The 27,386-nt window shown below is 39.8% G+C and overlaps 1 protein-coding gene across 1 annotated transcript in view; it reads left to right on the forward strand.

Annotated features, from left to right (window-relative positions):
* The first annotated feature begins 5,437 nt into the window (after positions 1 to 5,437).
* The window catches only part of LOC103471987 (uncharacterized), a 43,305-nt gene continuing 21,356 nt past the window's right edge, over positions 5,438 to 27,386 (forward strand). The window contains exons 1-18 of the mRNA XM_017307347.1: positions 5,438 to 5,515; positions 5,600 to 5,683; positions 8,025 to 8,126; positions 11,413 to 11,473; positions 14,303 to 14,542; positions 14,671 to 14,905; positions 14,977 to 15,030; positions 15,121 to 15,384; positions 15,477 to 15,507; positions 17,261 to 17,294; positions 20,621 to 20,851; positions 20,980 to 21,214; positions 21,289 to 21,342; positions 21,449 to 21,718; positions 21,814 to 21,850; positions 24,420 to 24,491; positions 25,535 to 25,630; positions 26,152 to 26,206. Of these exons, the coding sequence (XP_017162836.1) occupies positions 5,466 to 5,515; positions 5,600 to 5,683; positions 8,025 to 8,126; positions 11,413 to 11,473; positions 14,303 to 14,542; positions 14,671 to 14,905; positions 14,977 to 15,030; positions 15,121 to 15,384; positions 15,477 to 15,507; positions 17,261 to 17,294; positions 20,621 to 20,851; positions 20,980 to 21,214; positions 21,289 to 21,342; positions 21,449 to 21,718; positions 21,814 to 21,850; positions 24,420 to 24,491; positions 25,535 to 25,630; positions 26,152 to 26,206 (2,205 nt within the window). The 5' untranslated portion in view covers positions 5,438 to 5,465. The remainder of the gene's footprint in view (positions 5,516 to 5,599; positions 5,684 to 8,024; positions 8,127 to 11,412; positions 11,474 to 14,302; positions 14,543 to 14,670; positions 14,906 to 14,976; positions 15,031 to 15,120; positions 15,385 to 15,476; positions 15,508 to 17,260; positions 17,295 to 20,620; positions 20,852 to 20,979; positions 21,215 to 21,288; positions 21,343 to 21,448; positions 21,719 to 21,813; positions 21,851 to 24,419; positions 24,492 to 25,534; positions 25,631 to 26,151; positions 26,207 to 27,386) is intronic.

Consider the following 27,386-nt stretch of genomic DNA (forward strand, 5'->3'; position numbering starts at 1 on the left):
AATACCAGACAAAGTGAATCACAGCAGCGTCATCAGCCGGTGTAACGCTGAACTGATGCGGAGCGGAGCCATGAAGCTACAAACACTGAATAGAAGAAGAGCTGCCATAGATACCGTTGCAGCTAAACATGATTTAATGTTACACAATACAGTTTTAACCAAGTTGCTCAAAGTCTAAACTGGTATTGTTGTGGATTTAAGGTGTAAAGTTTACCTTCGACCAAACGCMCCCCAAAGSCAYCCCAGCGCCCCCCTTTTGTAAAAATGTCCGCCAGCGCCCCCTGCCGTCCTCTGAACGCCCCCTGGGGGGCGGTACCGCCCACGTTGAGAACCGCTAACCTGAAGCCCTTGATGCTGACTTCAACTGATATAGTTTACTCAAAGACTACAGTCCTGCCTATTCTTGTCGTTGCTCTGGATTTAAAATGTAAACATATTCAAATCGGATTTTTCTACTGATGATCAGATGAATTCACGTTTCACAAGAACACCCATCCAGATCGTGGGTTGGTAGGGCAGCACACCTCCAGCCCCAGCATAGAGGGGAGAGTTGGAAGACAGGCTATGACTTAAAAGGATCCAGTCGCACAGCTCTGTTAGATGTGGGTTGGTGTTTAATGATAAGGCGCCTCAGCGAGGATCTGACATTGCTGACTGACAGCATTGTCAGTCAGCAATGCTGTCAGTCAGCATGCTGACAGTCAGCAATGAACAGGTGAGTTCTACAGAAACAGGCACTTCTCTGTAACACCATAAAACCACACCTTTCATATTTCTCCTCACTCTTTTATTTCTTGTTACTTTCATTTGTGACATCCCAGATGGAAAGCAACATGTATTACTCTAATAAACAGAAAGTGATCTGGATCTGTGGGACTTTGTTAAAGTCCATTAGGAAACTTCAAGATCCAGATATTTCTCCACTGCCTGCTGATGTGCATACCTCTGCCTTACAAAAAGTAATTTTATATGTCCAGTGACAACATCTTCAGAGACTCTTCACACTAAAACAGTGGATATGGATAGGATGGATGGTCCAGACCAGGAAACAGATTCACATTTTAGCACACCTGTCTGCAGCTTTTGTACTGTTACTCATGTCAACTCTTTTTGACTCTTGTCCACAGACAAAAGCAGTTGGGACAAACATTAACCTAAAAGGAGCAAATCATAAAAATCTCATGAAGATAATTATGACTGACTGAACAGAAAATTGAAACAATCAAATGTGTTACTGAGCATAAGATCTGTCTCTTCAAAGACTTTGCTATTATTTAATTTGTCATCATTGACTGAAATTGGTTTGAGTCAGAAACTTGGCTGCGACAAGAAGATCATGTTAGTACACTGAGTCAACACTTTCTAATTGTTTAAACTGTGACATTGCTGGAAACAGAGGGTGAGGTGGAGAAGTACTAATCATTTTTCATTCAGATGTAATAATTAACCTGACACCTGTTAGTTCTTTTGAACGCATATTCATTTTTTCCCTCATCTAATTTGCAAAGAACTGAAACAACTTCATGTTTTAAATGTGTCTCTGTTGAAGCACACCTGATTCAAATGATTACATTACCTCCTCTGCAGCCATAAGTGCTGCTGAAGCCTGTTGATAACAGCTTTATTGAAGTCATGAATTCGTCTACTTGTAGAAGCAACTAAAACATGAAAGCAGGGGCACTGGATGACCACGTTTGGCAACTAGTTCTCTCAGGTATTAGATTTCCTTCGTCACTAGGATCAGTCGCACAGCTCTGATAGATGTTAAGGCGTCTCGACGAGGATCTGACAATGCTGACTGGTGAGTTCTACAGAAACAGGCACTTCTCTGTAGAACCATAAAACCACACCCTTCATATTTCTCCTCACTCTTTTATTTCTCATAAATTACAATAGTTTCATTTTATCTTATTATTTATTTTTAGTATTTTTTTCACGACACATCAAACCATATCAGATACTTTGTCCACTTAGTCAGCCAGAGTTGATGTGAGATCTGAAAAACTTGTCCCATAAAGCTTGGGCAACCAAGCCAGTTTCTGTGGCGCTTATTAAAACTTAACAGACACAAAATGGAAGAGCTACTAAAGCCACATTAGCAGCATTGAATTAAATCTCCTGTTTGCTGTGCTTCTCTGCACTTCACATCTCTGCCTTGAGCAGAAATTGCTGCTAAAAACATTAGCACCTCTAACAGCATTTCAACATAGTTTTAGTGAAATCTGGGAGAGGGGGAGTAATTTAAAAAGCCATCAGTGATAATTGTAGTTTATTGAGATTTATTTGTAAACAAAAGGAGCCCATCCTCAAGGAATAAACTCACAGCATCAGATTGTTGCTATGGTAACAAAACAATCTAACTATGAATATTGTTCCTTGATCTTTTACCAAGTAAACTTGCCAGCTCCTTAAAATCTTAAATTTAAATGTTAAACAATTTAAAATATTTAAATTTATGTATGCTGAAACCATTATATCAAATGTAGCAGCCTTGATCATCTCAATAAACAAATATTACATTCATGTATCTGTGGTCTGTGTTAAAATATTAGCATTTATGGGGCCCCTCAAGCTCTGGGGGGCCTGATGTAGCCACTGACTTAATTTGGCTTAAACAGAATTGTTAAAAATTGATACTCATTTTAACTGCATTTTTTTCTTGTTTTTAAGATGGATGTAAATAGCATTTCACTGGCGATGTTTTCCCATAGTTGCAGTTTCTGATATGGGTGACATGGGCAACTCCCCAGGGTGGGATTTTGTGGGGGCTAGCAATGGGGGGCAGCAGTGTCCGCTGCCCCCTCTTGGTTGTCGAATTAGGTCAGGTAGTGGTCAACCAAACATTCAAAATGTTCCCTCAAAATGTAGCTAACTTGTGCGGATGTGAGAGAAACAGTCACAATGTGATTTATGAACAGTGTTTTACTTTAAAAAGTGTCTGTTTCACTCTGCCACTCTCTGTAGTGCAAGAGTGTAGGGGGAGGGGCGCCGGAAAGGTGGTTCGCCCAGGATGCCAAACATTCTAGGATCGCCTCTGTCATAACATATAATTACCCAGTAATAATTTACATTTCCTGTCAATTTAACATCTTTTAATACAAAAACACAGTGGACTGCTGGTGGACCACCTTGGCACCCTGACCACCGGGTTTAGCAAGTTCTTTGTGGGAAACCCTGTAATTATTTAGGATTTAACTGAAGTTCAAAATATTTATTTTTATTTTTATTGTATTTTTGTCTGCCCTTTTAAAGACTGTATGGCTGATATTTAGGTATTGTGAATAATGTCTTACAATAACATGATTAACTACTCTATCCTAGCTCTCCTACATCTGGATTTAGCAAGTTTTCTGGGGGTAAACCCTGGATGTCCACACCTCTTGAAGAGGAAGGGGCGGAGCCTCAGGTGGGCCAGTTGTAATAAGTTCAGGAGAAACAGGTCCAGTTTGTTCAAACTCCAATGTGTGTAAACAGAGCAGAAGGAAAATCAAAGATTTGGATCAGGGTAGGGTAAGTTTTAACTTCATATTCTTCTTCTGTTGCTCTCAGAGTCTCGAGTGGGTTTTTTCTCTCTTAACTCTTGGACAGAACCAGAGGCAGAATTTAGCCTGGCACTGCTTCAGTTTTATGGAGGAGAGCTAGACCATGTGATTTCAGACATCTGTAACCCAAACAACAAACTAAATGTACCCACACCAATGTGTAATCACCATCTGGTGTTGTAGTTCATCCTCAACCAGTGGTTTGCAGATTCTAACTCCCATTCTGTCCATCTTTGTCAATGTAGCCTGGGGGAAGACATTTCACTTGCAGTAAGTTTAAACTTACTGCTTAAACTTTACCTTTAATAACATAAAGTTACCTAATTTTTAAAGTGCAATCAGAAATACTTTTATAACAAATTTATATCAGTAATGATTTATTGGTTAATGTCAAGTTGTCATAACAAAGACATTTTGAATAATATCAACTTTGTATTAAAAGTGTCATAATTTACCGAATGATGCTTTATGACAACAGTCATCGATATTCATGATGACTGTTCATGTTTATGACAGGTGTTATGTCATGTTTATGAAAGTGTCATGTCAGTCTTATTCACCCCCCTTCAAATAAAGTGTTACCGAAAATCCTATTTCAAGCTGATTGCAGGTTAGTGAATATCTCAATGGTCAATACCTCAAACTGTGCAGTAGGTGGCGACAGCAGACAGCTGATTACATTTTAATCAAGTGGTGAAATGACAAGAGTCACTTAGAATATTTCAAAAGATCACACCTCCCTCTACTGCTTTTATAAACATATGAAAATGTTTGCTAGAGATCTGTTGTTCCACACTATAGTTTCAATGAGGTCTTAAAATTCCAACCCAGATCTGCTCTCTTGTAAGAAGGGGCGGAGCTTTATGTGTGTAAGTATGGTGAGATCAGGAGAAACCGGTTCACAGTGATTACATTTTATATGGTGGAATGGCAACAAATGCAGTTTAACAGAAGAGAGAATTGATTTTCTTGAAATACATAGTTGACTGTGTATTGATTGTTTTTAAATATTAAACAAAATTCTTCAAACCAGAGATTGTTGTATTTTATTAAGGAGATTTTCAAAGGAGGTCACTGAGACACTACAATGAATGAATGAATATACATTTTTAATCTCTGGGAGGGAAATTGATGTTTCAGTATGCCCCATCCAAAGAACGAAAACAAGGACATGGGTAGACAGGTGCCTGAGGCTGGAGCCATTGGACGTGCTACCCTTTCGTTAGATAATAATAACATTAGGGTAGGTTACATGAGGGAAATAAGGGACACACTGTGGGTTGCAAAAAAACGTCTGCACATCAAAACAAGATATGGACAACAGGGTGAGGGCGGCAGCGAAGGCTGTGAGTTCAGGGGGTTTCCTTGAACTCGACACCCCCTGAACTCACAGCTTCGGTAGAGGTCCCTTGAAAATATAAAAAAAAATCAGCCCTCCGCTGCCCCTGCTTTTATTTAGACCTGTGTAAATAAGTTAACACATTAAAACCCATCTATAAAATACCTCTTGGAGCTAAAATGGTTCCAACTGTGAATGGATTGACATTTCTATACAGTCACCCAGCGTTTCTCAACTCCAGTCCTCAGGGACTACTGCCTTGTATGTCTCTCTGTTCCAGAATACTTGATTGAAATAATTACATGACCTGCATGTCAAGTTTCACAGATGCCTGTTATTCACCCACTTACTCAAATCAGGTGTGGTAGAAGGGAAACACCAAAAACATGCAGGGAAGTGGCTCCTCAGAACACGAAGTGAGAATCGCTGCTTTTGGCCCTAACCTTCAGGTCCAGGACTTTCCCTAGTGGACAAAGAGCAGATATAGAGCGGACTATAAATGCATTCAATACACTTTGGAATAGAACAGAGATGATTATGAAGTTTCTTCTACAGAAGAAGGTGAGGCCAACTGATCTGATCTCATGGACCAGAGAATGGACACGGAGAACAAGAGTCTGAGCAAAGCTCAAAGGTGGGATGACCCTCACTTTATTTCTTTACAATGTCTCAAGAAAAAAACTACATCATCTGTTCCATGTGTTCTTATGTGCTCCAGAAAGAAAAAGGCAGCAGGACCTGAAACCAGCAAACAGTCCTCTAAGAACTGCTCAACATGTCCTTCATGGTGTTGTTGTTTTCGGTAAGTTCTTCTGAAACCAGTCTTCATCATGGCAGCAACTTAATTTATAAAGGAATAGATCTCTACTATTTGTTTTTTTTATTGACTTTAAAGTAAGCATTTAGTTTTTTTAACTAGTGCTCATTCATTATGGTGAGCTATTTTACAATATTGTTTTTGACTCGCATTCACACTGTTGTTCTGTTTGGTTCTGTTTTTGCAACAATGATAGACCTTTAGAAGCATCATAATGATAAACATGATGGTTCTAATTAAATCAGAGGTTTGTGTGGGAGGACCAGTGTTACATTTAAGATTCCCATAAATCTTTTCATAATCTATTGCATTTATTCTTTATACATTCCAGACTAAAAAAACACCTGTTTAGAGTTGCTTTTGAAACATTATAAATGGGGCTGCACAGTGGCGCAGTTGGTAGAGCTGTTGCCTTGCAGCAAGAAGGTTCTGGGTTCGATTCCCGGCCTGGGGTCTTTCTGCATGGAGTTTGCATGTTCTCCCTGTGCATGGTGGGTTTTCTCCAGGTACTCCGGTTTCCTCCCACAGTCCAAAAACATGACTGTCAGGTTAATTGGCCTCTCCAAATTGTCCCTAGGTGTGTGTGTGCATGGTTGTGTGTCTCTGTGTTGCCCTGCGACAGACTGGCAACCTGTCCAGGGTGCACCCCGCCTCTCGCCCGAAACGTTGGCTGGAGATGGGCACCAGCACCCCTCCCGACCCGCTGAATAACGATTGCACTTGGCAGTTGTTGGCTGTGTGTTCTACAACTTTGTATTTCTTTGTCCGTGGATTTATGACACAAAGCACTTTGAACTGAATTGTTGCGCTATACAAATACACTTGATTGATTCTATAAAGATGTACACATCACTACCTTCTGATCAAACCATCAGAAGGTAGTTTTATAATGGTTGTTACCAATAGAATAAGATTTTTCAAGCTTTAATTTTTGCAATTTTATCAATTATGGCGTACACCTAAAGAGAACCCAAAATTCAGTGTCTCTGAAAATTCGAATATCACGTAAACCAATTAAAAACAGATGTTATAATGTCAGACTTCTAAAAAGTTTGTTCAGTCTGTGTACTCAGTACTTGGTCGAGTCTCATCTTTCCTGTAGAGCTGTTCAGAAGAGCAGCAGGTGGGTGCACTGAATTACTCTAACTGTAGTTAAAGGTGATCCATTCCTAAGTTTAATTTATGATGTTCCAAATTGTGGTCAGCATGATAATTTGACACCTTTAACCCTCTGATGGAGAAGTGGGTCCTTTAGGACCCGGTGAGGTCATCTTTTTGCAATACCTTTATAATGAAACGTTTTTATCACTTCATATTCCAGGTATTCCTCAAAAAATATGTTACTGATATCATGCAATTCAAATTTTTAATTTACCTTTTACAAATTTTATGAAATATCATGTTTTATATTACTACCCCATTCTTCCATAAGTGGGTCCAAAATGACCCGCATTCATTTCCTATGGAATTTAATGGGAATCTTTGATTCTTACCAACTGTGAATGTCAGGAACACATTTTTGTGAACCAAACAAACTGAGACCTAAGTGTCACCCCTGAATAATATTTTACAAAGCAAGAACTTGTACATATAAGTATTATCTTTGTTTTTACCTCACAAATGTGTTTGTGTGTGTCAATCATCAATACTGTGACAGTGTTATTGTCACAAATCAACCTATTAGCCTTCTTCAAAGTTAGTTAAAACCAGTTATCTAACCAAGCTAGAAAACATTACTGCCTATACTTTATTGTGCATGTGTATTATTAGAGAGAGAGAGAGAGAGAGAGAGAGAGAGAGAGAGAGAGAGAGAGAGAGAGAATTTCAAATCAAATCAGACATAGATCTCCACAAAAACAATGCATTTGATGGCATTAGATCATACTTTACATTTAGTAAAGTTTTCTACAACCTCATGCCTTGTTATATACTTGTGTTTCTCTTCATTAAAGGTGAGATTTTTAAATGTAATAAAAGGTGATTTTAAGACAGATATGTGTGTAATAATCAGTGAGTGCATTAATCTGTCTTTGGCCAATAACTGGTTCAGAATGTTGTTCACTGATGATATTATTAGTACTAAAATCATATTTCATATGTTGTGACTGCTGCTTTGTATATTTTCTAAACCCCCTTCTGGGTAATAGGCAAGATGTGATAAAATCAAACATTTAACTGCTGTTTTCAAGATATTTGAATTAATAAAACTTGCAAATATTTCCTGAGAAGCATAAGACAATTAATCAATGGGCATTTTTACCTGAATGCTGGACTCTTAAATACTTACCTGAAAGCATTTCCTTTTTGGTTGTCTGGTCATGTTCAGACGACAGAAACATCATGAACCTGAACGTGTTCAGACACTTCAACCTGGACCAGTACCTGAACCTCAGAGTGAAACTTACACTAAAGCTTCATTAAATCAGAGGTAAGTTTAGGCTATTTTCTACACTCTTATAATTGACAAGCCTCTACCCATATATACAATCATGTTTTTGATGTTTTTTTCCATAATAATTTATCATCAACCCTTAATTTCATAAGTTTTTTTTTCTCAGTTACCTGGTATTTAGGGATGTTATTCATTTTAATATTAAATATTGAATTACCACTATTAAATTATAATTTCACTGCAAAATCATACAATTAGTTTTAGATATATTCAGGACCATCTCATTTGCATTAACCCATTCTGTCACTGTTTTTAATTCCTTGCTCATAATGGTGTCTAGTTTTTTATTAGTTAATGCTGATGTATATATGCTTACATCATCTGGATGCATTACTATATTAGCTTTATTTAACATAGTGGAGTGCAGATTATTAATTTTGGATAAAACAGAAAAGTAACAGCAGAGTGATCCCACCAGTAGGTGTCGTCAGCACTGCTGTCCAACATGTGGTGAAGAAAGAGCTGAGCCAAAAAGCAAACCTGTTAGTGACTTATCTACTTTCCTACACTCACCTATGGTCAGGAAACATGGATTAGGACCGAACGGAGGATATCCTGGATATAAAAGGAGCTGAAATGAGCTTCCTGCTTTTGAGGTTTTCCATGTAAGTCCCAGAAGGAGGCGATTTCAGGTGAAATCAGACCTCACTGGAGGTACTATAAATCCTTTCTGGATTCATAGTACTGGTATTTAGGGATAGGCCTTTGAGATCCCCCAGAATGAAACATAGAATGTTGTTAGGAAGAGTGAAGTCTGAGGTTCCCTCTTAGACTTGCTGTCCCTAACAAAATATTTCCTGAGAAGCATAAGACAATTAATAAATGGGCATTTAACCTGAATGCGAGACTCTAAATACTTACCTGAAAGCATTTCCTTTTTGGTTGTCTGGTCATGTTCAGACGACAGAAACATCATGAACCTGAACGTGCTCAGACACTTCAACCTGGACCAGAACCTGAAACTTACACTAAATTTAAATTTCATTTAATCAGAGGTAAGTTTAGGCTATTTTCTACATTCCATCTCATATCTCCATGGAGACACAAACCAATCTAAGTCTATAAGCTCCTCTGTCTGACTGAAACTATTGCATTTTATATTCACCATTTTGGATCAGGTTAGGACAGAAGAAAGAACAATTTCTATGCACACTGAATTCAACATGATTATTCAACGTTACATGATGTCAAGAGTTTTAATGTACTCTGTTAGTCAAACCTAAACTTTCTGGTCCTTATAGTAATTTTCAGATGTTTGATGTTTGTATGGAAGTATGCAGGGGGAGGTTAGGAATTTGGTAAAAATCCAACCAGATCATAAATCTCCTCAGAGTGACTCATGTTCTAATATCTAGGGGCTGGAACATGTCCGTCAGTCCTGGAACATGTCCGTCCGTCCGTCCGTCTGTCCATTTTCTTCCGCTTATCCAGGGTCCGGTCGCGGGGGCAGCAGCTTCAGAAGGGAGGCCCAGACTTCCCTCTCCCCAGCCACTTCTTCCAGCTCCTCCGGGGGAACCCCAAGGCGTTCCCAGGCCAGCCGAGAGACATAGTCCCTCCAGCGTGTCCTGGGTCTTCCCCGAGGCCTCCTCCCAGTGGGACATGCCCGGAACACCTCACCAGTGAGGCGTCCAGAMCRGATGCYYGAGCCACCTCAACTGGCTCCTCTCGACGTGGAGAGATCCCCCTGGGGAACATGTTCCCAGGGGGGCCCATGTAATTGGAGCAAACCCTCCGGTCCCCCTTTTTAAACAGGGGGACCACCACCCCAGTCTGCCAATCCAGGGGAACTGCCCCCGATGTCCATGCAATATTGCAGAGTCACGTGAGCCCACACAACCCTACAACATCCAGAGCCTTAAGGAACTCCGGGTGGATCTCATCCACCCCCAGGGCCCTGCTACCGAGGAGCTTTTTGACCACCTCGATGACCTCGTCCCCAGAGATTGGAGAGCCCAACCCAGAGTCCCCAGGCTCAGCTTCCTCAACAGAAGGCATGTTGGTGGGATTGAGGAGGTCTTCAAAGTATTCCGCCCACCGACCCACAATGTCCCGACTTGAAGTCAGCAGCACACCATCCCCACTATAAACAGTGTTGGTGCTACACTGCTTCCCCATCTTGAGACGCTGGATGGTGGACCAGAATCGCCTCGAAGACAAATGGAAGTCTTTCTCCATGGCCTCTCCAAACTCCTCCCACGCCCGAGTTTTTGCCTTAGCGACCACCCGAGTCACATTCCGCTTCGCCCGCCGGTACCCATTAGCTGCGCCTGGAGTCCCACAGGCCAAAAAGGCCCGATAGGACTCCTTCTTCAGATTGACAGCATCCCTCACCAAAGTTGTCCACCAACGGGTTCGACGGTTGCCGCCGCGACAGGCACCAACAGCCTTGCGGCCGCAGCTCCGATAAGCTGCCTCGGCAATGGAGGCACAGGACATGGTCCACTCAGACTCAATGTCCCCAACCTCCCCCGGAACGTGTTCAAAGTTCTACCGGAGATGGGAGTTAAAGCTCTGTCTCACAGGGGACTCCGCCAGACGTTCCCAGCAGACCCTCACTACACGTTTGGGCCTGCCAGGTCTGACYGGCTTCCTCCCCCACCACCGGAGCCAACTCACCACCAGGTAGTGGTCAGTGGACAGCTCCGCACCTCTTTTCACCCGAGTGTCCAAGGCATACGGCCGCAGATCCGATGAAACGATGACAAAATTGATCATCGAAATGCAGCCTAGGTGTCCTGGTGCCAAGTGCACATATGGACACCCTTATGCCTGAACATGGTGTTCGTGATGGACAATCCGTGACGAACACAGAAGTCCAACAACAGAACACCACTCAAGTTCAGATCGGGRGGCCGTTCCTCCCAACCACACCCCTCCAGGTCTCACTGTCATTGCCCACGTGAGCGTTGAAGTCCCCCAGTAGAACAAGGGAGTCCCCAGGAGGGGCAATCTCCAGTACCCCCTCTAAGGACTCCAAGAAGGGTGGGTAATCTGAACTGCCGTTTGGCCCGTAAGCACAAACAACAGTCAGAACCCGTCCCCCCACCCGTAGGCGGAGGGAGGCTACCTTCTCGTTCACCGGGGTAAACCCCAACATACAGGCGCCAAGATGGGGGGCAACAAGTATGTCCACTCCTGCCCGGCTCCTCTCACTCTGATGTTGGAACATGATTACAACATGTATCATTTTATCTGCTGTAACTGATAACATTTTTACAAAAATGAACCATCACTAAAATTTGCATCATCTTTTCACCCAAAGACTTCCCGAGGACATGAAGAAAACCTGGCAGGAGATTTGTCCCAAAGGGGACAAGGATGCTGTAAGTGACTGTCCATCTTCTTTAAGCTTGTTGCTATAGAGTACGGTTTGTTTGTTCTTGTTTGTGTATTCTGGTTTAATTTGTTCATAGCTGATTTTAAAGTCAGATTTTCACTGTCACTCATACATTTGCAAATGTCACAGTTCCAAACTAAAGTCTTAGTTTACAAAGTATACTGTATATTTAGAAGCAAATTCAATATGTACTTTAAATATTTAGTTCAACGTATATTTTGAAAAATAAGTATTAATTTTCCCAACTATATTTACTTACTTAGCCATTTTGTATAATCACAAAATGGCTGATGCAAATAGGATACTTATGGTGAGCCTAAAAAAACAGCCTGAAGTGTTAAATCAACAATTTATTCATTGTACACTGACTGAAAAGGTTTGCTGGCCTCACAAGGGGTAATGTGCGAATTATTCCATGTAAATCCCAGAAGCTTACCGGGCCTCCAGGATTTCATGCAGCAAATGAAGCTAGTCTGAAAAAATATTAAAACTATCTCAAGCTAGGCTTCAGTCCCATGCCTTCATCTGAAGGGCTATTCTCAAAAAGAAATTTTGAAAGAGTAATTCATTGAGGCTGAGATGTACCACCATATGTCATCACATGCCTTAATGTGAGGGAACATACTTAGAATGGAGTTTCGCAGGAGTTAGTTTAAAGTACAACGTTTTACATTACTCTTAAGATTTTACTTAAATCTAAAGTAACAGTATACAAACAGGATTCCAAAAAAGTTGGGACACTAAACAAATTGTGAATAAAAACTGAATGCAATGATGTGGAGGTGCCAACATCTAATATTTTATTCACAATAGAACACAAATCACAGATCAAAAGTTTAAACTGTGAGAATGTATCATTTTAAGGGAAAAATATTGTTTCAAAATTTCATGACATCAACAAATCCCAAAAATGTTGGGACAAGGCCATTTTTACCCTGTGTGGCATCTCCCCTTCTTCTTACATCACTCAACAGACGTCTGGAGACAGAGGAGACCAGTTTCTCAAGTTTAGAAATAGGAATGCTCTCCATTCATGCCTAATACAGGCCTCTAACTGTTCAATTGTCTTGGGCCTTCTTTGTTGCACCTTCCTCTTTATGATGTGCCAAATGTTCTCTATAGGTGAACGATCTGGACTGCAGGCTAGACATTTCAGTACCTGGATCCTTCTCCTACGTAGCCATGATGTTGTGGTTGCTGCAGAATGTGGTCTGGCATTAACTTGTTGAAAAATGCAGGGTCTTCCCTGAAAGAGATGACGTCTAGATGGGAGCATATGTTGTTCTAGAACCTGAACATAGTTCTCTGCATTAATGGAGGCTTTCCAGACATGCAAGCTGCCCGGCCACAAGCACTCATGCAGCCCCAGACCATCAGTGATGCAGCTTCTGAACGGAGCGAGATAACAACTTGGGTTATCCTTGTCCTCTCTGGTCCGGATGACATGGTGTCCCAGTGTCCCATAAAGAACTTCAAATTGTGACTCATCTGACCACAGAACAGTCGTCCATTTTGCCTCACTCCATTTTAAATGTCTCCTGGCCCAGTGCAAACGGCTGAACTTGTGGAGATTAGAAATGGCTTCCTTTTGCACTGTAGAGTTTCAGCTGGCAGCGGCGGTTGGCACGGTGGATTGTGTTCACTGACAATGCTTTCTGGAAGTATTCCTGAACTCATGCTGTTATTTCCTTGACAGTGGCATTCCTGTTTGAGGTGCAGTGACGTTTAAGACCCCGGAGATCACGAGCATCCAGTAGAGTTTTACGACCTTGACCCTTACGCACAGAGATTGTTCCAAATACTCTGAATCCTTTGATGACGTTATGCACGGTTGATGATGATAACTTAAAAGTCTTTGCTATTTTACGCTGGGTAACACCATTCTGGTATTGCTGCACCATCTTTCTGCGCAACAATGGTGGAATTGGTGATCATCTTACCATCTTAGCTTCAGAGAGACACTGACACTCTAAGAAGCTCTTTTTATACCCAATCATGTTGTCAATTGACCTAATTAGTGTCAATCGGTCTTCCAGCTGTTTTTTATATGTTCAATTTCCTTTTTTCCAGCCACTTATCGCTACTTGTCCCAACTTTTTTGGGATTTGTAGACACTGTGAAATTTTGAATCAAAATATTTTTCCTTTAAAATGTTACATTTACTCAGATTAAACTTTTGATCTGCCATCTATGTTCTATTACGAATAAAATATTGACATTTGCCATCTCCACATCATTGCATTCAGTTTTTATTCACAATTTGTTTAGTGTCCCAACTTTTTTGTAATCCGGGTTGTAATTCAGAAACACCGACTGCCCACTGTCATCCAAACACAGACCATCACATGCTATTATTATGTGCTGCCATTGTAGCCACGTGAGGTCACATGTCACGTGTCCAATTATGTCATCATGCCCCTCCACTTGCCTCTCTCCTCAAATGTCAAAAGTCACCTGTCAACATTTTTTGATCAAAGTTTTTGAAAAAGACTTACATTTTCGTTGAGGAGCTAATAAGTTTGAGAAAAAGGTTCAAAGTTCTTGTGTGTCAGTTGGAGGTTGATTCCAAAAGCAAAGCTTAGGTCATGCTTTTGTAGTGGTTTTTGTAGCAGATTTGTATCTGATCCCCTTATCGCAATGGGGGTAGCTTGGCAGAGGTGTTTTTAGCACAACGAATGTGATATCTCCAACAAAAGAAATAATTAGGAATTAGATCACATCAGTTTGTTTATAAAAATGGATTCCAACAAGGGTAGGCTTTCTAACAGCCTTGGTGGTGATTTATGTATTATTCCCTTTATCTGTTTTTTTAAAGGAAATTAAGGAATGGTTGAAGAACGGTCTGGAAGATCTGGAGAACAAAGAGTTTAAGCACTTCCACTGGTACCTTCGTACTCCATACAAGTCCGAGGTTGATTTCAAACCAATCAAAAAGACCCGTCTGGAACATGCAAACAGATTGGACACAGTAGATCTGATGTTTCAGATGTACACCACAGACACCAGGAAGGTGGCAGACGATATTTTCAAGAAGATAATTCCACATGAAGGACATGTAATTACATTTACCTTTATTCCCTACACACAGGAAGCTCCTTAATTTCTCCCATCAGAGGGAGTATGAGTTCAGAGAAGATTTTCTTGACTGGTATGATACTAATTAATCTTTTTCAACTATGGCAGGATTTAAAAGTTTGGTTTCTGGACAAATTGGAAAACCCGGACAAGAAGCAGCTGAAGTTATTCCAGTGGTACCTTCACACTGCAGACGAGTCCAAGGATGGCTTCACACCCATCAAAGAGTCCAAGCTGGATGGTGCAGACAGTCTGGACACAGCAGATGTTATGATTAAGACATACACCTCAAACACCAGGGAGGTCACGAAGAAGATCCTAAAGAAGATTGAAAGCAATAAAGGTATGTTTGATGAAGAGAAAAACCTGAAACATTAGAAGTTCCTGCTAAACATTTATTCTGGTTCCCAACAGACAAAGTTATACCTGAAACTGAGCAGCAGATTAATTCATCTTCTCCAAGTGAAGGTACAACTAGCATGGCTTCCATAATCTGACCTTTATGGTTTCATAAAATTTCCATCAAGGAACTGCAGTGATTTGTATTTCTGCCTACAGAGAAAGAACTCAACATGAAGCTCAGTGACTTTGTGAAGAAGGTACCAAAAGAAACCTTAACACAACTCACAGAGGATCTCATGAGTGCAAACATCTTGGAGTCATCGGACAAGGAGAAAATCTTTCAAAACCGCACCAGAGTAAACATGGCCACCTGCTTAGTTGACAAAGTGGAGAAAAATGGAACCTCCAAAAAGCTGATTGATCATCTTCAAACCAAATATCCACAACTGTTGTCTGATGTACAGTCACCTTCTAACCCAGGTCAGTCCACAACTTTCTAATGACAGTTTTTTCTCTTTTCTTTACTACTATTGCTAAAGCTAAACACCATCTCATGTTTTAACTTTCTCCAGGTCAAGAGTCTAGTAAACATGTAAGCAACAGGTAAGTCCAACAAATGGTTCTAAAATCCAGTCAGATCAAATTTCTTCAGCTGCCCTTCCAACATTCTTATCCAATTATTAATATGAACTAAGGTCAGCTTCTTTAGGAGTTTAGTAAATTAAATTAAAAGTCTGAGGGAGAAGGGAGGCTTCAATGGAACAGCACAAGGCTAGTTTATATCATATTTGTCTGGCAGATACCAGGACCTAAAATTCTAGGATTATTGGTGGAGTACCACAAGGCTGCTGGGTCATTTTTCTCAACTATATATTTGCTTCCCCATGGGATAACGTTCCTCTTTTATGCTCATGATACTAATACTTTTTTATCCAAAAATACTGATGAATCCAACCAGTTCAGTAGATTACAATTTTCTCTGAAACAGTAACTGTTATCAGTCACTTGACATGGATGACATTAAATTGTCATCCATGTCAATGATGACAATTTAAAAGTTGCAGGAAACTAGAATTCAAGGTTTGTATTTGGAAGCACCTGGTCTACATGGTTCCTTTCTGAAAAGCAACTCTGAAACAACTTTAGGCCCAAGACTGTTCAGGGGTTTAGTCAATGAGATTTTGAAGGCGCAGTATTATGTAAAATCAACTTTCATGAGCTTTACATCATGTTGTAATGTTATTCCGTCATCAGAGACGTGTTCCAGGATTTAATGCGATTCATTTTTCAGCAAGTGTTTATAGAGCTAAGTTAGTCTCAGAAAGATTCATAAAGTGTACAATGATGCCCACAAGAATACAAGATTTGTAAGTGTATCTCATAATTAACAGATGTACTTAAAACAATGCATAAATACTAACCTGAACACTCACATATGTATAGAGTTTGTCAAATTTACACATTTCAAATGGTCCACAACTTCACAACTAAAATTGCTGGTTGTGATCATTGGCAACAGCTTTTTGCCCTCCAGCAGGGAGGCATTTCAATAACAATGGTTAACATATTAGGAAAGCCTCAATCACAATGTGTAATTAAAGCACTTATGAAGTATTTAAAAAACACACACAGCTGAGAGAATTTAATATATTTATTTATTTAATTAAATTCATTCAAAAGGTGTATGGCCCCCTGAAGCATGACGTTGTACTCACAAGATCCCAACCCCAGCTCCTCGCTGGAGGGCAAAAAGCTGCTCGCCTGAGACTAATTTAACTCATAAGTGTTTCACATTGTCAAAATTCAGTGTGTTTTGTGTTAGTCTTGAACCAGGTGGTCAAATAGTGTATTCAAAATCACACTGAATCTTCAAGTTTGAACCATGCTCCAGAACAAGGTCGATCTGTTCTCTTGCACTGATAACAAGTCGGTACCAGGATGAAGCCTTGTGATTTTATGCCAAACTCAGTGTAGAAACAGAATAAACTAGTGTGAAAAAAGTGTTCATCACTGGACCCAGTTTAGCTAAACATCACCCTCTGATGAAGTGTTTTAATTAGTCTGTGTTGGAGGATCAGTCATCTGGAACAATCACCATTTCTGATTGCATATTTCCAAGTATAAAATGTCAAAGCTTCTTTAGAAACTGACATATCAAGATACAGTTTAGGAATCTGTAGTAAAATCCAAGCAGATGATAAATCGCCTCAGATTGACAAAGACATGTTTTCAATTTGTCTTTCTAGAGTTAAAAAATGATTTAAACTCTAGAAAGTGATATAAGCAAATTTTCTGTAACTGATATTTCTATAAAAATGAACTTTCACTAAAGTTAGGATCATCTTTTGACCCAAAGCTACTTCAAGGACTGGGATGAAGGACAAGAGGCTGTAAGTCACCATCCATCATGTTTAAACTGTATGCTATCGAGTGCAGTTAGTAAAATAACATAATGAAGAAAATAATAGCAATCTTTTGGTCTATTTAACTTGTCATAAAAGAATAAAAAGGATGTTAATTTTTCAAATTTGTATTTTCACCATATTTTTGTTCCAAATGAAAGATTTACTTTACAAGCAATATTTAGTTAAGTGCATATTTAGCTCGTAATTAAATATTTAGTTTCAAAGTAAATGTTTATTTTGCAAAACAAGTTTATTTCACAAACTGAACATTTTATTTCAGAGCTAAATACTTATTTTAAATTTAAAACATTAAATTTCAAAACGAATTATTTCATTTTCAAACTAAATATTTAAACTGAACCGAAATATTTAGCCTGCCAACTTTATATGTATTGAATAGTGACGGGTCGGTCATGAACGTTTGGCTCTTTGAAGTGAGCCACTGCTCTGACGATCTGTGATACCTTGTCAGATTTTCCTACCATAGTGCATCTAGATAGCTTTGTCTATTTTCATCTTTGTTACCTTCCAAAAACCGCTACTATCATGTTTACACGCTGAAGACCATAGCAGTTAGTGTTAATGTTAAATATAATAACCAGAAGTTATTATATTTGTGATTATGTGCTTGTGAGCCATGATAAAGTACATGAGGACTAAACCATTTAAAGTTGATATAAATACTCACATGAAGCACACTGTGTGAGATTGTAGACCGTTGCTGGGCCAGATAAGATGGGCAACACATCCCCTCGGTCAGTAGACACCGGTGAGGAGCAGAATGCGTTAGGTTTTTGTCCACATATTTTAAACTGCAGTTTAAAGATATTTTATAATATGCAAGATAATAAAAAATAATATTATGAGTCTATCCGGTAGATTAGTTTTCAGTGTTTTGTTCATTAATTTTGGTGTTAAAAAAAGTTTGATTAAAATATGCAAAAATAAGAATGACTGTTTTCTTAACAAGACAAATACATACAATTAAGCAAGTATAAGGCTTGTCATAGGGCAGGGGTGTCCAAACTTTTTTTGTGAGGGCTAAATACAGAAAAAATAAACAAAGCCACACACTACAGGTCACATATTGACAGATCAATACTGTGTGTATTTCTAACTCATCTATAATGTGAAGAACATTGCATTCAGTGTTGGCAGTGATGAAGTCCTTTGGATTGAAGGATGGCTGACATGTTAGGAGAAAGTCTGGTGGTTGAGAAACGAAGGACTTCACAGATGGCTCTCCGTCTTTCTGGCTCTCAGTCTGCTTTTGTTCTGATTTAACTGAGAAAATGTTTGTTCACATATGTATGCTGAGCCGAACAGGCTCAACATTCTTTTTGCGTGGCGTCTCATCAGAGGAAACTTGGCATTATCCAAACTTTGATAGAATTCAGGGAGGGAGAGAAGCTGATGTTGACTCTTCAGAGAATCATCACATTGCATTTCAATCAGTTCTAACTGCAGACTCTCTTCCACTTCTTCTGCCTCCACCAGGAAGGGGGTCGAGAACAGCTCCACTTGTTTTTCAATAACAGAAAAATCTTGTTTCTGTCACGAGAGACGCAACCACAGACACATATTTCTCCTTTGGAAAAGCAGACAAGCGCTGTCTGAAACAGGCGGAGCTTTACGCAGAAGGCTTTCGTGTGCGCATACAGTTGTGCCACCAGCTGTTCTTTGCCTTGTAGGTTCTTGTTCAGTGTATTCAGATGATGGGTAAGATCGACTAAAATGCCAGGGTCACTTAGTTCGTGAAGTGGTCGGCCCTTCTCTTTTAAAAACCGGACGATTTCTGATCTCAGCGAACAAAACCGCTGCAGCACAGAGCCGCGGCTCATCAGAGTGGTGGAGTATATCCCAGTATTCAGCGTCCACGTCAGATAGGAAAGCCTGAAATTCTCTGTGGTACAGTCCTTTAGTCCGAATGATGTAGACAGTTTTTATAACAGTGTTCATCACATCGCCCAGCTGGACAGTCTTGGCACACAGTGCTTCTTGGTGGATTATACAGTGCGTCCTAACAGCCGCTCTCTTTAACCTTGGCGCACACCAACGATGCCATTCCTTTGCGCTCGCCCGTCATGGCCGGAGCTCCATCCGTTGTTACTCCACAGAGCTTGTCCCATTTAAGCCCCATCTTTTCAACTGCCTCTGTCACAGCTTCAAAAACATCTTTTCCCGTCGTTGTGCCTTTTCGGCTCATCATATCAAGCAGCTCCTCCGTACAGCAAAAATGATCATCTACTCCCCGCAAAAAAAAATTGACAGTTGCGCGGTGTCTGTGCTCTCATCTCATGCTATTGAGTAAAAATCAAAAGCACAAGCTTTGTCTCTCAGCTCAAGTTTCAAGTTAGCGGACAAGTCCTCGATGCTCCGCACCACCGTATTAACTGTATTTCTGGATAAGCTCACATTGTTGAAATCAGGCACTTTTTCTGGGCACATTTTGACTTTGATGAGGGACTGCTTTATGAAATCACCGTCTGAAAACGGTTTGCCGTGCTGGGCAATAAGTTTAGCGACTTCATAACTTGCTGTTGTTGCGTTTTCCTGTATTTTGTTAGCACGAAAAAAAAAAAAACTGCCGTTGAGCTTGCGGGCTAGCTGCCATTTGCTTGACTTTCTGTGTTCGTTCGGCGCCAGTGAACGACGTGTAGCTCTGATGTTTGGTCTCTTAATGCCGACGGACATTATACTCTTTCATCACAGCAACATCTTCATTGCAAATCAAACAGACACACTTTCCGTTGATTTCTTTGAAAAAAATACTCATTTTCCCACCGTGCTTGAAAGCTTCTACACGCACTTGCTATTGTACGTTTCTTCTGTGCTGCCATTTCTGGTGACTCATAGTAAAGGGTTTTCTTCTCTTGACTTGGTCTCTGTGGCTGGCTCCATCTAGTGTTGAAACTGAGAAGTGCAAATGAGTTGAGCTCAAGCTTCTTGTGCGGGCCATAGTAAATTATATTTTCAGAATTTACTTTGGACACCCCGACATAGGGAATACTAATTGCAAAAAAATTTATCTTACAAAACATTCATTAATTTTAAAGTTAAGCTAAAATATGAGGTTACAGATGGTAGTAAATTAGGAGCCGTGGTGAAAATAGGACTTTAAAATATCCACATTCATATTTTATCACTTGTCTGTAAGAAGATATTTTGTACACTGCTAAATGATAACATCAGACATAGTCAGGCAAAAAACCTGAAGCTGTGACCCTTGACCCATCAATACTAGAGTTCTAACATCTGTGAGCTGCCTTGTTGATGACATTTGTATACCTTCCCTTGTCTGTTTTATAAAGGAATGGTTGAAGGACCGTTTGGATGATCTGGACAACAAAGAGTTTAAGTACTTCCACTGGTACCTTCGTTCTCCAGACAAGTCCGAGGTTAATTTCAAACCAATCAAAAAGAGGCGTCTGGAACATGCAGACAGATTGGACACAGTAGATCTGATGTTTCAGATGTACACCACAGACACCAGGAAGGTGGCAGACAAGATTTTCAAGAAGATAATTCCACATGAAGGACATGTAATTACATTTACCTTTATTCCCTACACACAGGAAGCTCCTTAATTTCTCCCATCAGAGGGAGTATGAGTTCAGAGAAGATTTTATTGACTGGTATGATACTAATTAATCTTTTTAAACTATGGCAGGATTTAAAAGTTTGGCTAATGGACAAATTGGAAAACCCGGACAAGAAGCAGCTGAAGTTATTCCAGTGGTACCTTCAAACTGCAGACGAGTCCAAGGATGGCTTCACACCCATCAAAAAATACAAGCTGGAGGGTGCAGACAGTCTGGACACAGCAGATGTTATGATTAAGACATACATTGCAAACACCAGGGAGGTAACGAAGAAGATCCTGAAGAAGATTGAAAGCAATAAAGGTCTGTTTGATGAAGAGAAAAACCTGAAACATTTGAAGAAGTTTCTGCTAAACATTTATTCTGGTTCCCAACAGATAAAGTTATACCTGAAATCGAGGAGCAGATTAATTCATCTTCTCCAAGTGAAGGTACAACTAGCATTTACATGTTTTCATGGCTTCCATAATCTGACCTTTATGGTTTCACAAAATTTCCATCAAGGAACTGCAGTGAACACAGCATTTCTGCCTACAGAGAAAGAACTCAACATGAAGCTCAGTGACTTTGTGAAGAAGGTACCAAAAGAAACCTTGACACAACTCACAGAGGATCTCATGAGTGCAAACATCTTGGAGTCATCGGACAAGGAGAAAATCTTTCAATACCACACCAGAGTAAACATGGCCACCTGCTTAGTTGACATAGTGAAGAAAAAGGAAAATGGAACCTCCAAAACGTTGATTCATCATCTTCAAACCAAATATCCACAACTGTTGTCTGATGTGCAGTCACCTTCTAACCCAGGTCAGTCCACAACTTTCTAATGACAGCTGTTTCTCTTTTATTTACTACCATTGCTAAAGCTAAACACCATCTCATGTTGTTTTAACTTTCTCCAGGTCAAGAGTCTAGTAAACGTCGCTTCTCTAGCAACACGTAAGTTCAACAAGTTCTTATTAAGTCAAGATTTAGATTTCCTGTTCTCAGCTGACCATCTAATATTATTACTATATATTATATATTACTATATACTATATATCTAATATTATTTCATATACTATATTGCCAAAAGTATTTGCTCACCTGACTTGACTCACATATGAGTTTAAGTGAAATCCAATTCCTAATCCATAGGGTTCAATATGGCATTGTTCCACCCTTTGCAGCTAGAATAGCTTGAACTCTTCTGGGAAGGCTGTTCACAAGGTGTAGGAGTGTTTATGGGATTTTCTGACCATTCTTCCAGAAGTGCATTTGTGAGGTTACATACTGACATTGGACGAGAAGGCCTGGCTCTCAGTCTCTAATTCATCCCAAATGTGTTCTGACGGGTTTAAGTCAGGACTCAGTGCAGGCCAGTCAAGTTCATCCACACCAGACTCTGCCATCCATGTCTTTATGGACCTTGCTTTGTTCACTGGTGCTCAGTCATGATTGAAGAGGAAGGGACCAGCTCCAAGCTGTTCCCACAAAGTTGGGAACATGTAATTGTCCAAAATGTCTTGTTATGCTGAAGCATTCAGAGTTCCTTTCACTGGAACTAAATGATCAAGCCCAGCTCCTAAAAAACAATCTCACACCATAATCCTATCACAGTTCCATGCTGGAATACACTGAGATCCTGAGAGCTAGCCATTCTTTCACAAATGTTTGTAAAAACCAGTCTGCGTGCCTATGTGCTGTGGCTATCGAAGTGATTGGAACATCTGATTCCGATAATTTGGATGGGCGAGCAAATACTTTTGGCAATATAGTGTACAAACTAAGACCCAGTTGGTTTGGAGTTTAAGGAATTCTATTTCAAGTATAAGGAGCAGAGAGGAATCAAAAGAACAGCACTAGGCTGGTTTAGATTGTATTTCCTTGCCAGGAGAAACTCCTTTCCCAGTCCCAGTTCTGTCCCCTTGTCCTTTCAGAATTATAAAGAAGGCCAAAGAGGACTGTACTTCACATTACTTTCGAGTTCAGATATTTTAAGCATTTCACCTATATTTTTGGACATGTTTACTAGAAGGTAACCATTTCCATTTGACATATTTCTTCTACATTCTGTCAATATTGGTGGGTCCCCGTTAAGCCATTTCCTTGTGATTGAGCCTTTGCTTTGCCATCAGTTATATTTTTAAATGGCACTTATTCTGAGAGTTTAGTTCATTTGGTAAATTACATATATGGTTTATATGGTGAGGGCTGCACAGTGGAGCAGCTGGTAGAGCTGTTGCCTTGCAGCAAGAAGGCTCTGGGTTCGATTCCCATGGAGTTTGCATGTTCTCCCTGTGCGTGCGTGGGTTTTCTCCGGGTACTCCGGTTTCCTCCCATAGTCCAAAAACATGACTGTCAGGTTAATTGGTTTGTCTAAATTGCCCCTAGGTGTGAGTGTGTGTGTGCATGGATGTCTGTCCTGTGTGTCTCTGTGTTGCGACAGACTGGCGACCTGTCCAGGGTGAACCCCGCCTCTCGCCCGGAACGTTAGCTGGAGATAGGCACCAGCCCCATCAGTCCCAGAAAAATGACTACCATTCTTCTGAGCACAATTGGAAAACTGAAATTATTAATCAATAGACTAATACCAGTAGCTCAATGTGGAGATGAAGGATACAGCAAACTGATTCACAAATGGCTTATAAAAACCTGCTCCGCCAGCTCAGTGATCTTTATGGACAACCACAGGATCGTTATCACCTCTGGGACACTTTCTTAACTCATTTTTAACTTAACTTTTCAAAAATGCTTTAATTGAACTCAACACAAAAATACTCATCACATGAGGGAAAAAAAGAACTAAAAGCTCATGCACGCTTCTGTGCTTTATCAAAACTGAATAGTTTGTTTTCTCTTTTTTTTAAAGGAATGTCTGATTCAGGACACAGAGCAATAGTCACCTTACTGATTAAATATTTAAGAACCTCAAGTAACCAGGTGACAGAGTATACAGGAGCTGCTCTGGCCAAAACACTACAGAATCTACTGAACAACATCCATAAGTTGTTTTTCACTTTTACGCATCATCAAATAGTGAATCTCCAAATTAAGTCCACCTGGAACAACACTCAAGCAATCCGGTCTCATATAGCTCTTTGTTTTGTGGCCCTCCACCATAAAGCAAATATCATTGGGCGAATAATGCTGTTGTCTAAGGCACTTTCAGAATACGGTTCCAATTTATGATTTAAATATAGACAGGCACTAATTGCATCTCCTGTAATGTTGGAGATTATACCTCCAACATAAATTTTGTCTGTTTTAAATAAGCAAATAAATAAATATGTTAGTACTGAAAAGCATAAATGTGCAGAAAGTTTTAGAAACAGATGTATCCAGAAAGAATTTAGGAATTTGCAGCAAAATCCAATCAGATCATAATGACTCACAATGTTCTAAGCTGGTCACCCTCTCCTCCTTGTTGGGATGGCCATCATTTAGTTCCTTCACAACATGTCAGTATTAAACTACATAATCTTTTCCATATGTTTTTGTCATGTTTTTTTTTCTTTTCTTTTTTCAGAAAAAAACCTGCATCCAGCGAGCTGCCTTGTTTGGACTGCTTACCATGCCTTACATGGTGTTTGGATTTTCTGTAAGTTCTCTCCAAACCAGTCTTCATCATAGTAGCGGCTTCATTTATAACAGAGTATTATTATTTTTTCTTTTTTCTCAGCTGAATGTAGCAGTTTGTTTATTTCAACTACTGCTCTTTCGACCCACTGGTTTTATGGTGCTCTGAGCCATGAGCGATTGTGCAACATTGGTTTTGAATTACATAATTTTTTTAGACCTACTTTTGCCCCACCTGTCCTTTCAGGGTTCTGTCCTTTTAAAACACATGCACACTGTTCTGTTAGACCCAGTTTTTGCAATAATGACAAACTTCAGAATCATCAGGGTGATAGAATCTGATGGTTAAATCCGAGGTTGGCGTCAGAGGACAGGTGCTACTGGAAAAATCATCATTTTGGATGAAACAGATCAGGAAGAGCAGACTGATTCCACAAGGCAGTATTGCCAGTACTTCTGTTCCAGTGTGTTTTGGTACAGAAAACTCTGAGCCAAAAAACAAAACTCTTAGTGGTCACTGTATATTCCAACCCCTGCCTTTGGTCAAAAAACATGAATCAGGATCAAAACACTGAGATACTGCACAAGCATCTGAAATGAGCTTCCTTCACAGGCATGAACTCAGCCATAGATATTCAGTGAGGAGTTGAAAATCTGCTGGTTTTCTGTTTTTTTCTGATCTGTTGGCTCTTTTGTGTAACCAGGTTGTTGTGTGTTTGTGATTTCCTCCCAGGTATTTCTTAAAAATGAGATCTGGATCTCAGTGGGGTTTTACTTGGTTAAATAAATGAAATTATTATAGAATCTGACCTTTTTTGGCTCAGAGTTTTCTGTACCAACCTTTGGAAGGTTTCTGGCCTGGAAACACCTTATTATCCTCCTGAATGAGAGGACTAATGTCACTATGGGAGGAGGGTGTTTGGAGTTCCCTCCTGGACATGTTGCCCCCAACAACCCATTACCTGCCAAGCATAAGACAACTAATGGATGGATTTTTAACCTGAATGTGAGAATGTAAATATTCACCTGAAAGCATTTCCTGTTTGGTTGTCACATAATTTACAGAAACCATCACAAACCTGAAGATGTTATGAGACATCAACCTAGACGAGAACCTGGACTTCAGAGAGAAAATGACATTAGGGTGTCATTATTTGAAGGGTAAGATGGGACTATTTTACACACAACATCTCCTGTCACCATGGAGAAATGAAGAAATGTGTCAGTTCAGAGTCTGAAGGCTCCTCTGTCTGGCAGAAACTTTTACTGTTTTGTTTTTCTGTCTATTCTCACAACTGATAAAGGCATAATAGTTCAACTGAAGCTGATGTTACAACTGTGAGATTGGTCAGTTTATGAAGAGGAGAGAGAATTATCCTTCTGTACACTGAATTCAGCAGGATGAAAGCAATATTACATGATTTCAGGAGTTTTTAATGTACTCCTTGAGTCAACTCTAAATGTTCTGCTTCTTCTAGTCAGATGTTTTATGTTTGTAATGAAGTATCAAACATAACCAGATATTAAATCTTCTCTGAATGATTCAATAAAAATGTTTTAAACTGGTGTACCTAGGGGCTGGAACATGACTTCATCATGTATGATAAAAGTTAGTCTTTGGTAGCAGATTATATTTCCTTAGAAATTAACCTTCACTAAAGTTATTATCATCTTTTGACCAGAAGAATCATCGAGGAAAGGGAGGAACACAGGTGTCAGACTTGGGACAATGATGATGTAAGTCACCATCCATCATCTTCAATCTTGTTGCGACAATGTGCAATTTGTAAAGTTACACAGTAAAAAATTAACAGCAATAATTTAGTTATTCAGCTAAAGACAAATAAAGGGCTGTTGATTTTTTTACACCATGTTAATCATACATTTATGATAACTGATCAGAACTCCAAGCTGAATATTTAATTTGCAAGTCAAATAAGAGAACAAAGGAAATACACACTCAAAATACAATATTTAATTCAACACTAATTTTTATTTTGCAAAATAATGTGTATTATTTTCATATTGTTCATTTTTCAAATTAATATTTAATTTCCAAACCAAATATTTATTTTCCAGCCTACATACTTAGCTTGGACGAAGAGATTTTGCTTGCTAGCTAACTGAATATTTAGGTTGTTAACTAAATTGCAAATGTGCTTATTGACAAGCGGAAGTGGATTATCAAAATAAAAGCTGGGTTTTACTGACCTCTTTAAACTCCTGTTGCTGGCAAGATCACTGGATCACTTCAGGTGACGCTCAAGTAATTAACATTATCAATTATCTTCCTCTTGACATGTTTAACATCTTAGTTGCAAACACAAGATTTGCTTACTCATGCATCTACAGCAAGCTACTGCAGCAAAATCTGCATAACACTTCTGCTTTATGTTTAATTCACATGAAGGTTTCTCCGGAGCTGAGTTATTGCATATGTATGGTTGAAATTTTTTACTTTTGCACAAATAGGATATTTCATCATTTTCATATACATAATTTTCTGTTTTGAATGAATGAACACTGAAGCAACTTAAGAGTGAATGGAACATAAACCGGGAAGAGTTATGGCCAGGGGTGAAAGTAAGGGGGTAGGGCAGGGTACTGCGTACCCCTAAAAGATTTAGCGGGGGGTACGCAGTACCTGCAAGAGAGGGGACCGGCTGTCTGCTGTAAAAAATCAACGGGTTCACTGTGCAGCCGTGAGTTCACCCACTAATTAGCCGTGACTGATTCGGTTTTCAAGAACAATCTAAAACACGACTTAATCAGTTAATAAATGGCTTTTTTCCCATTTCATATTGTTTCTGAACTGTTTTTTTGCTAGAGCAGCGGTGCAACATGTCGATCGTCGAAGGTTTTGAGTCGATCTCAGCATTAGGACAAACTGAACGCAGCCAGACGCTGAGACCAGCAC

Source organism: Poecilia reticulata, linkage group LG11 (assembly GCF_000633615.1).
Source record: "Poecilia reticulata strain Guanapo linkage group LG11, Guppy_female_1.0+MT, whole genome shotgun sequence".
NCBI classification, from domain to species: Eukaryota; Metazoa; Chordata; class Actinopteri; order Cyprinodontiformes; family Poeciliidae; genus Poecilia; species Poecilia reticulata.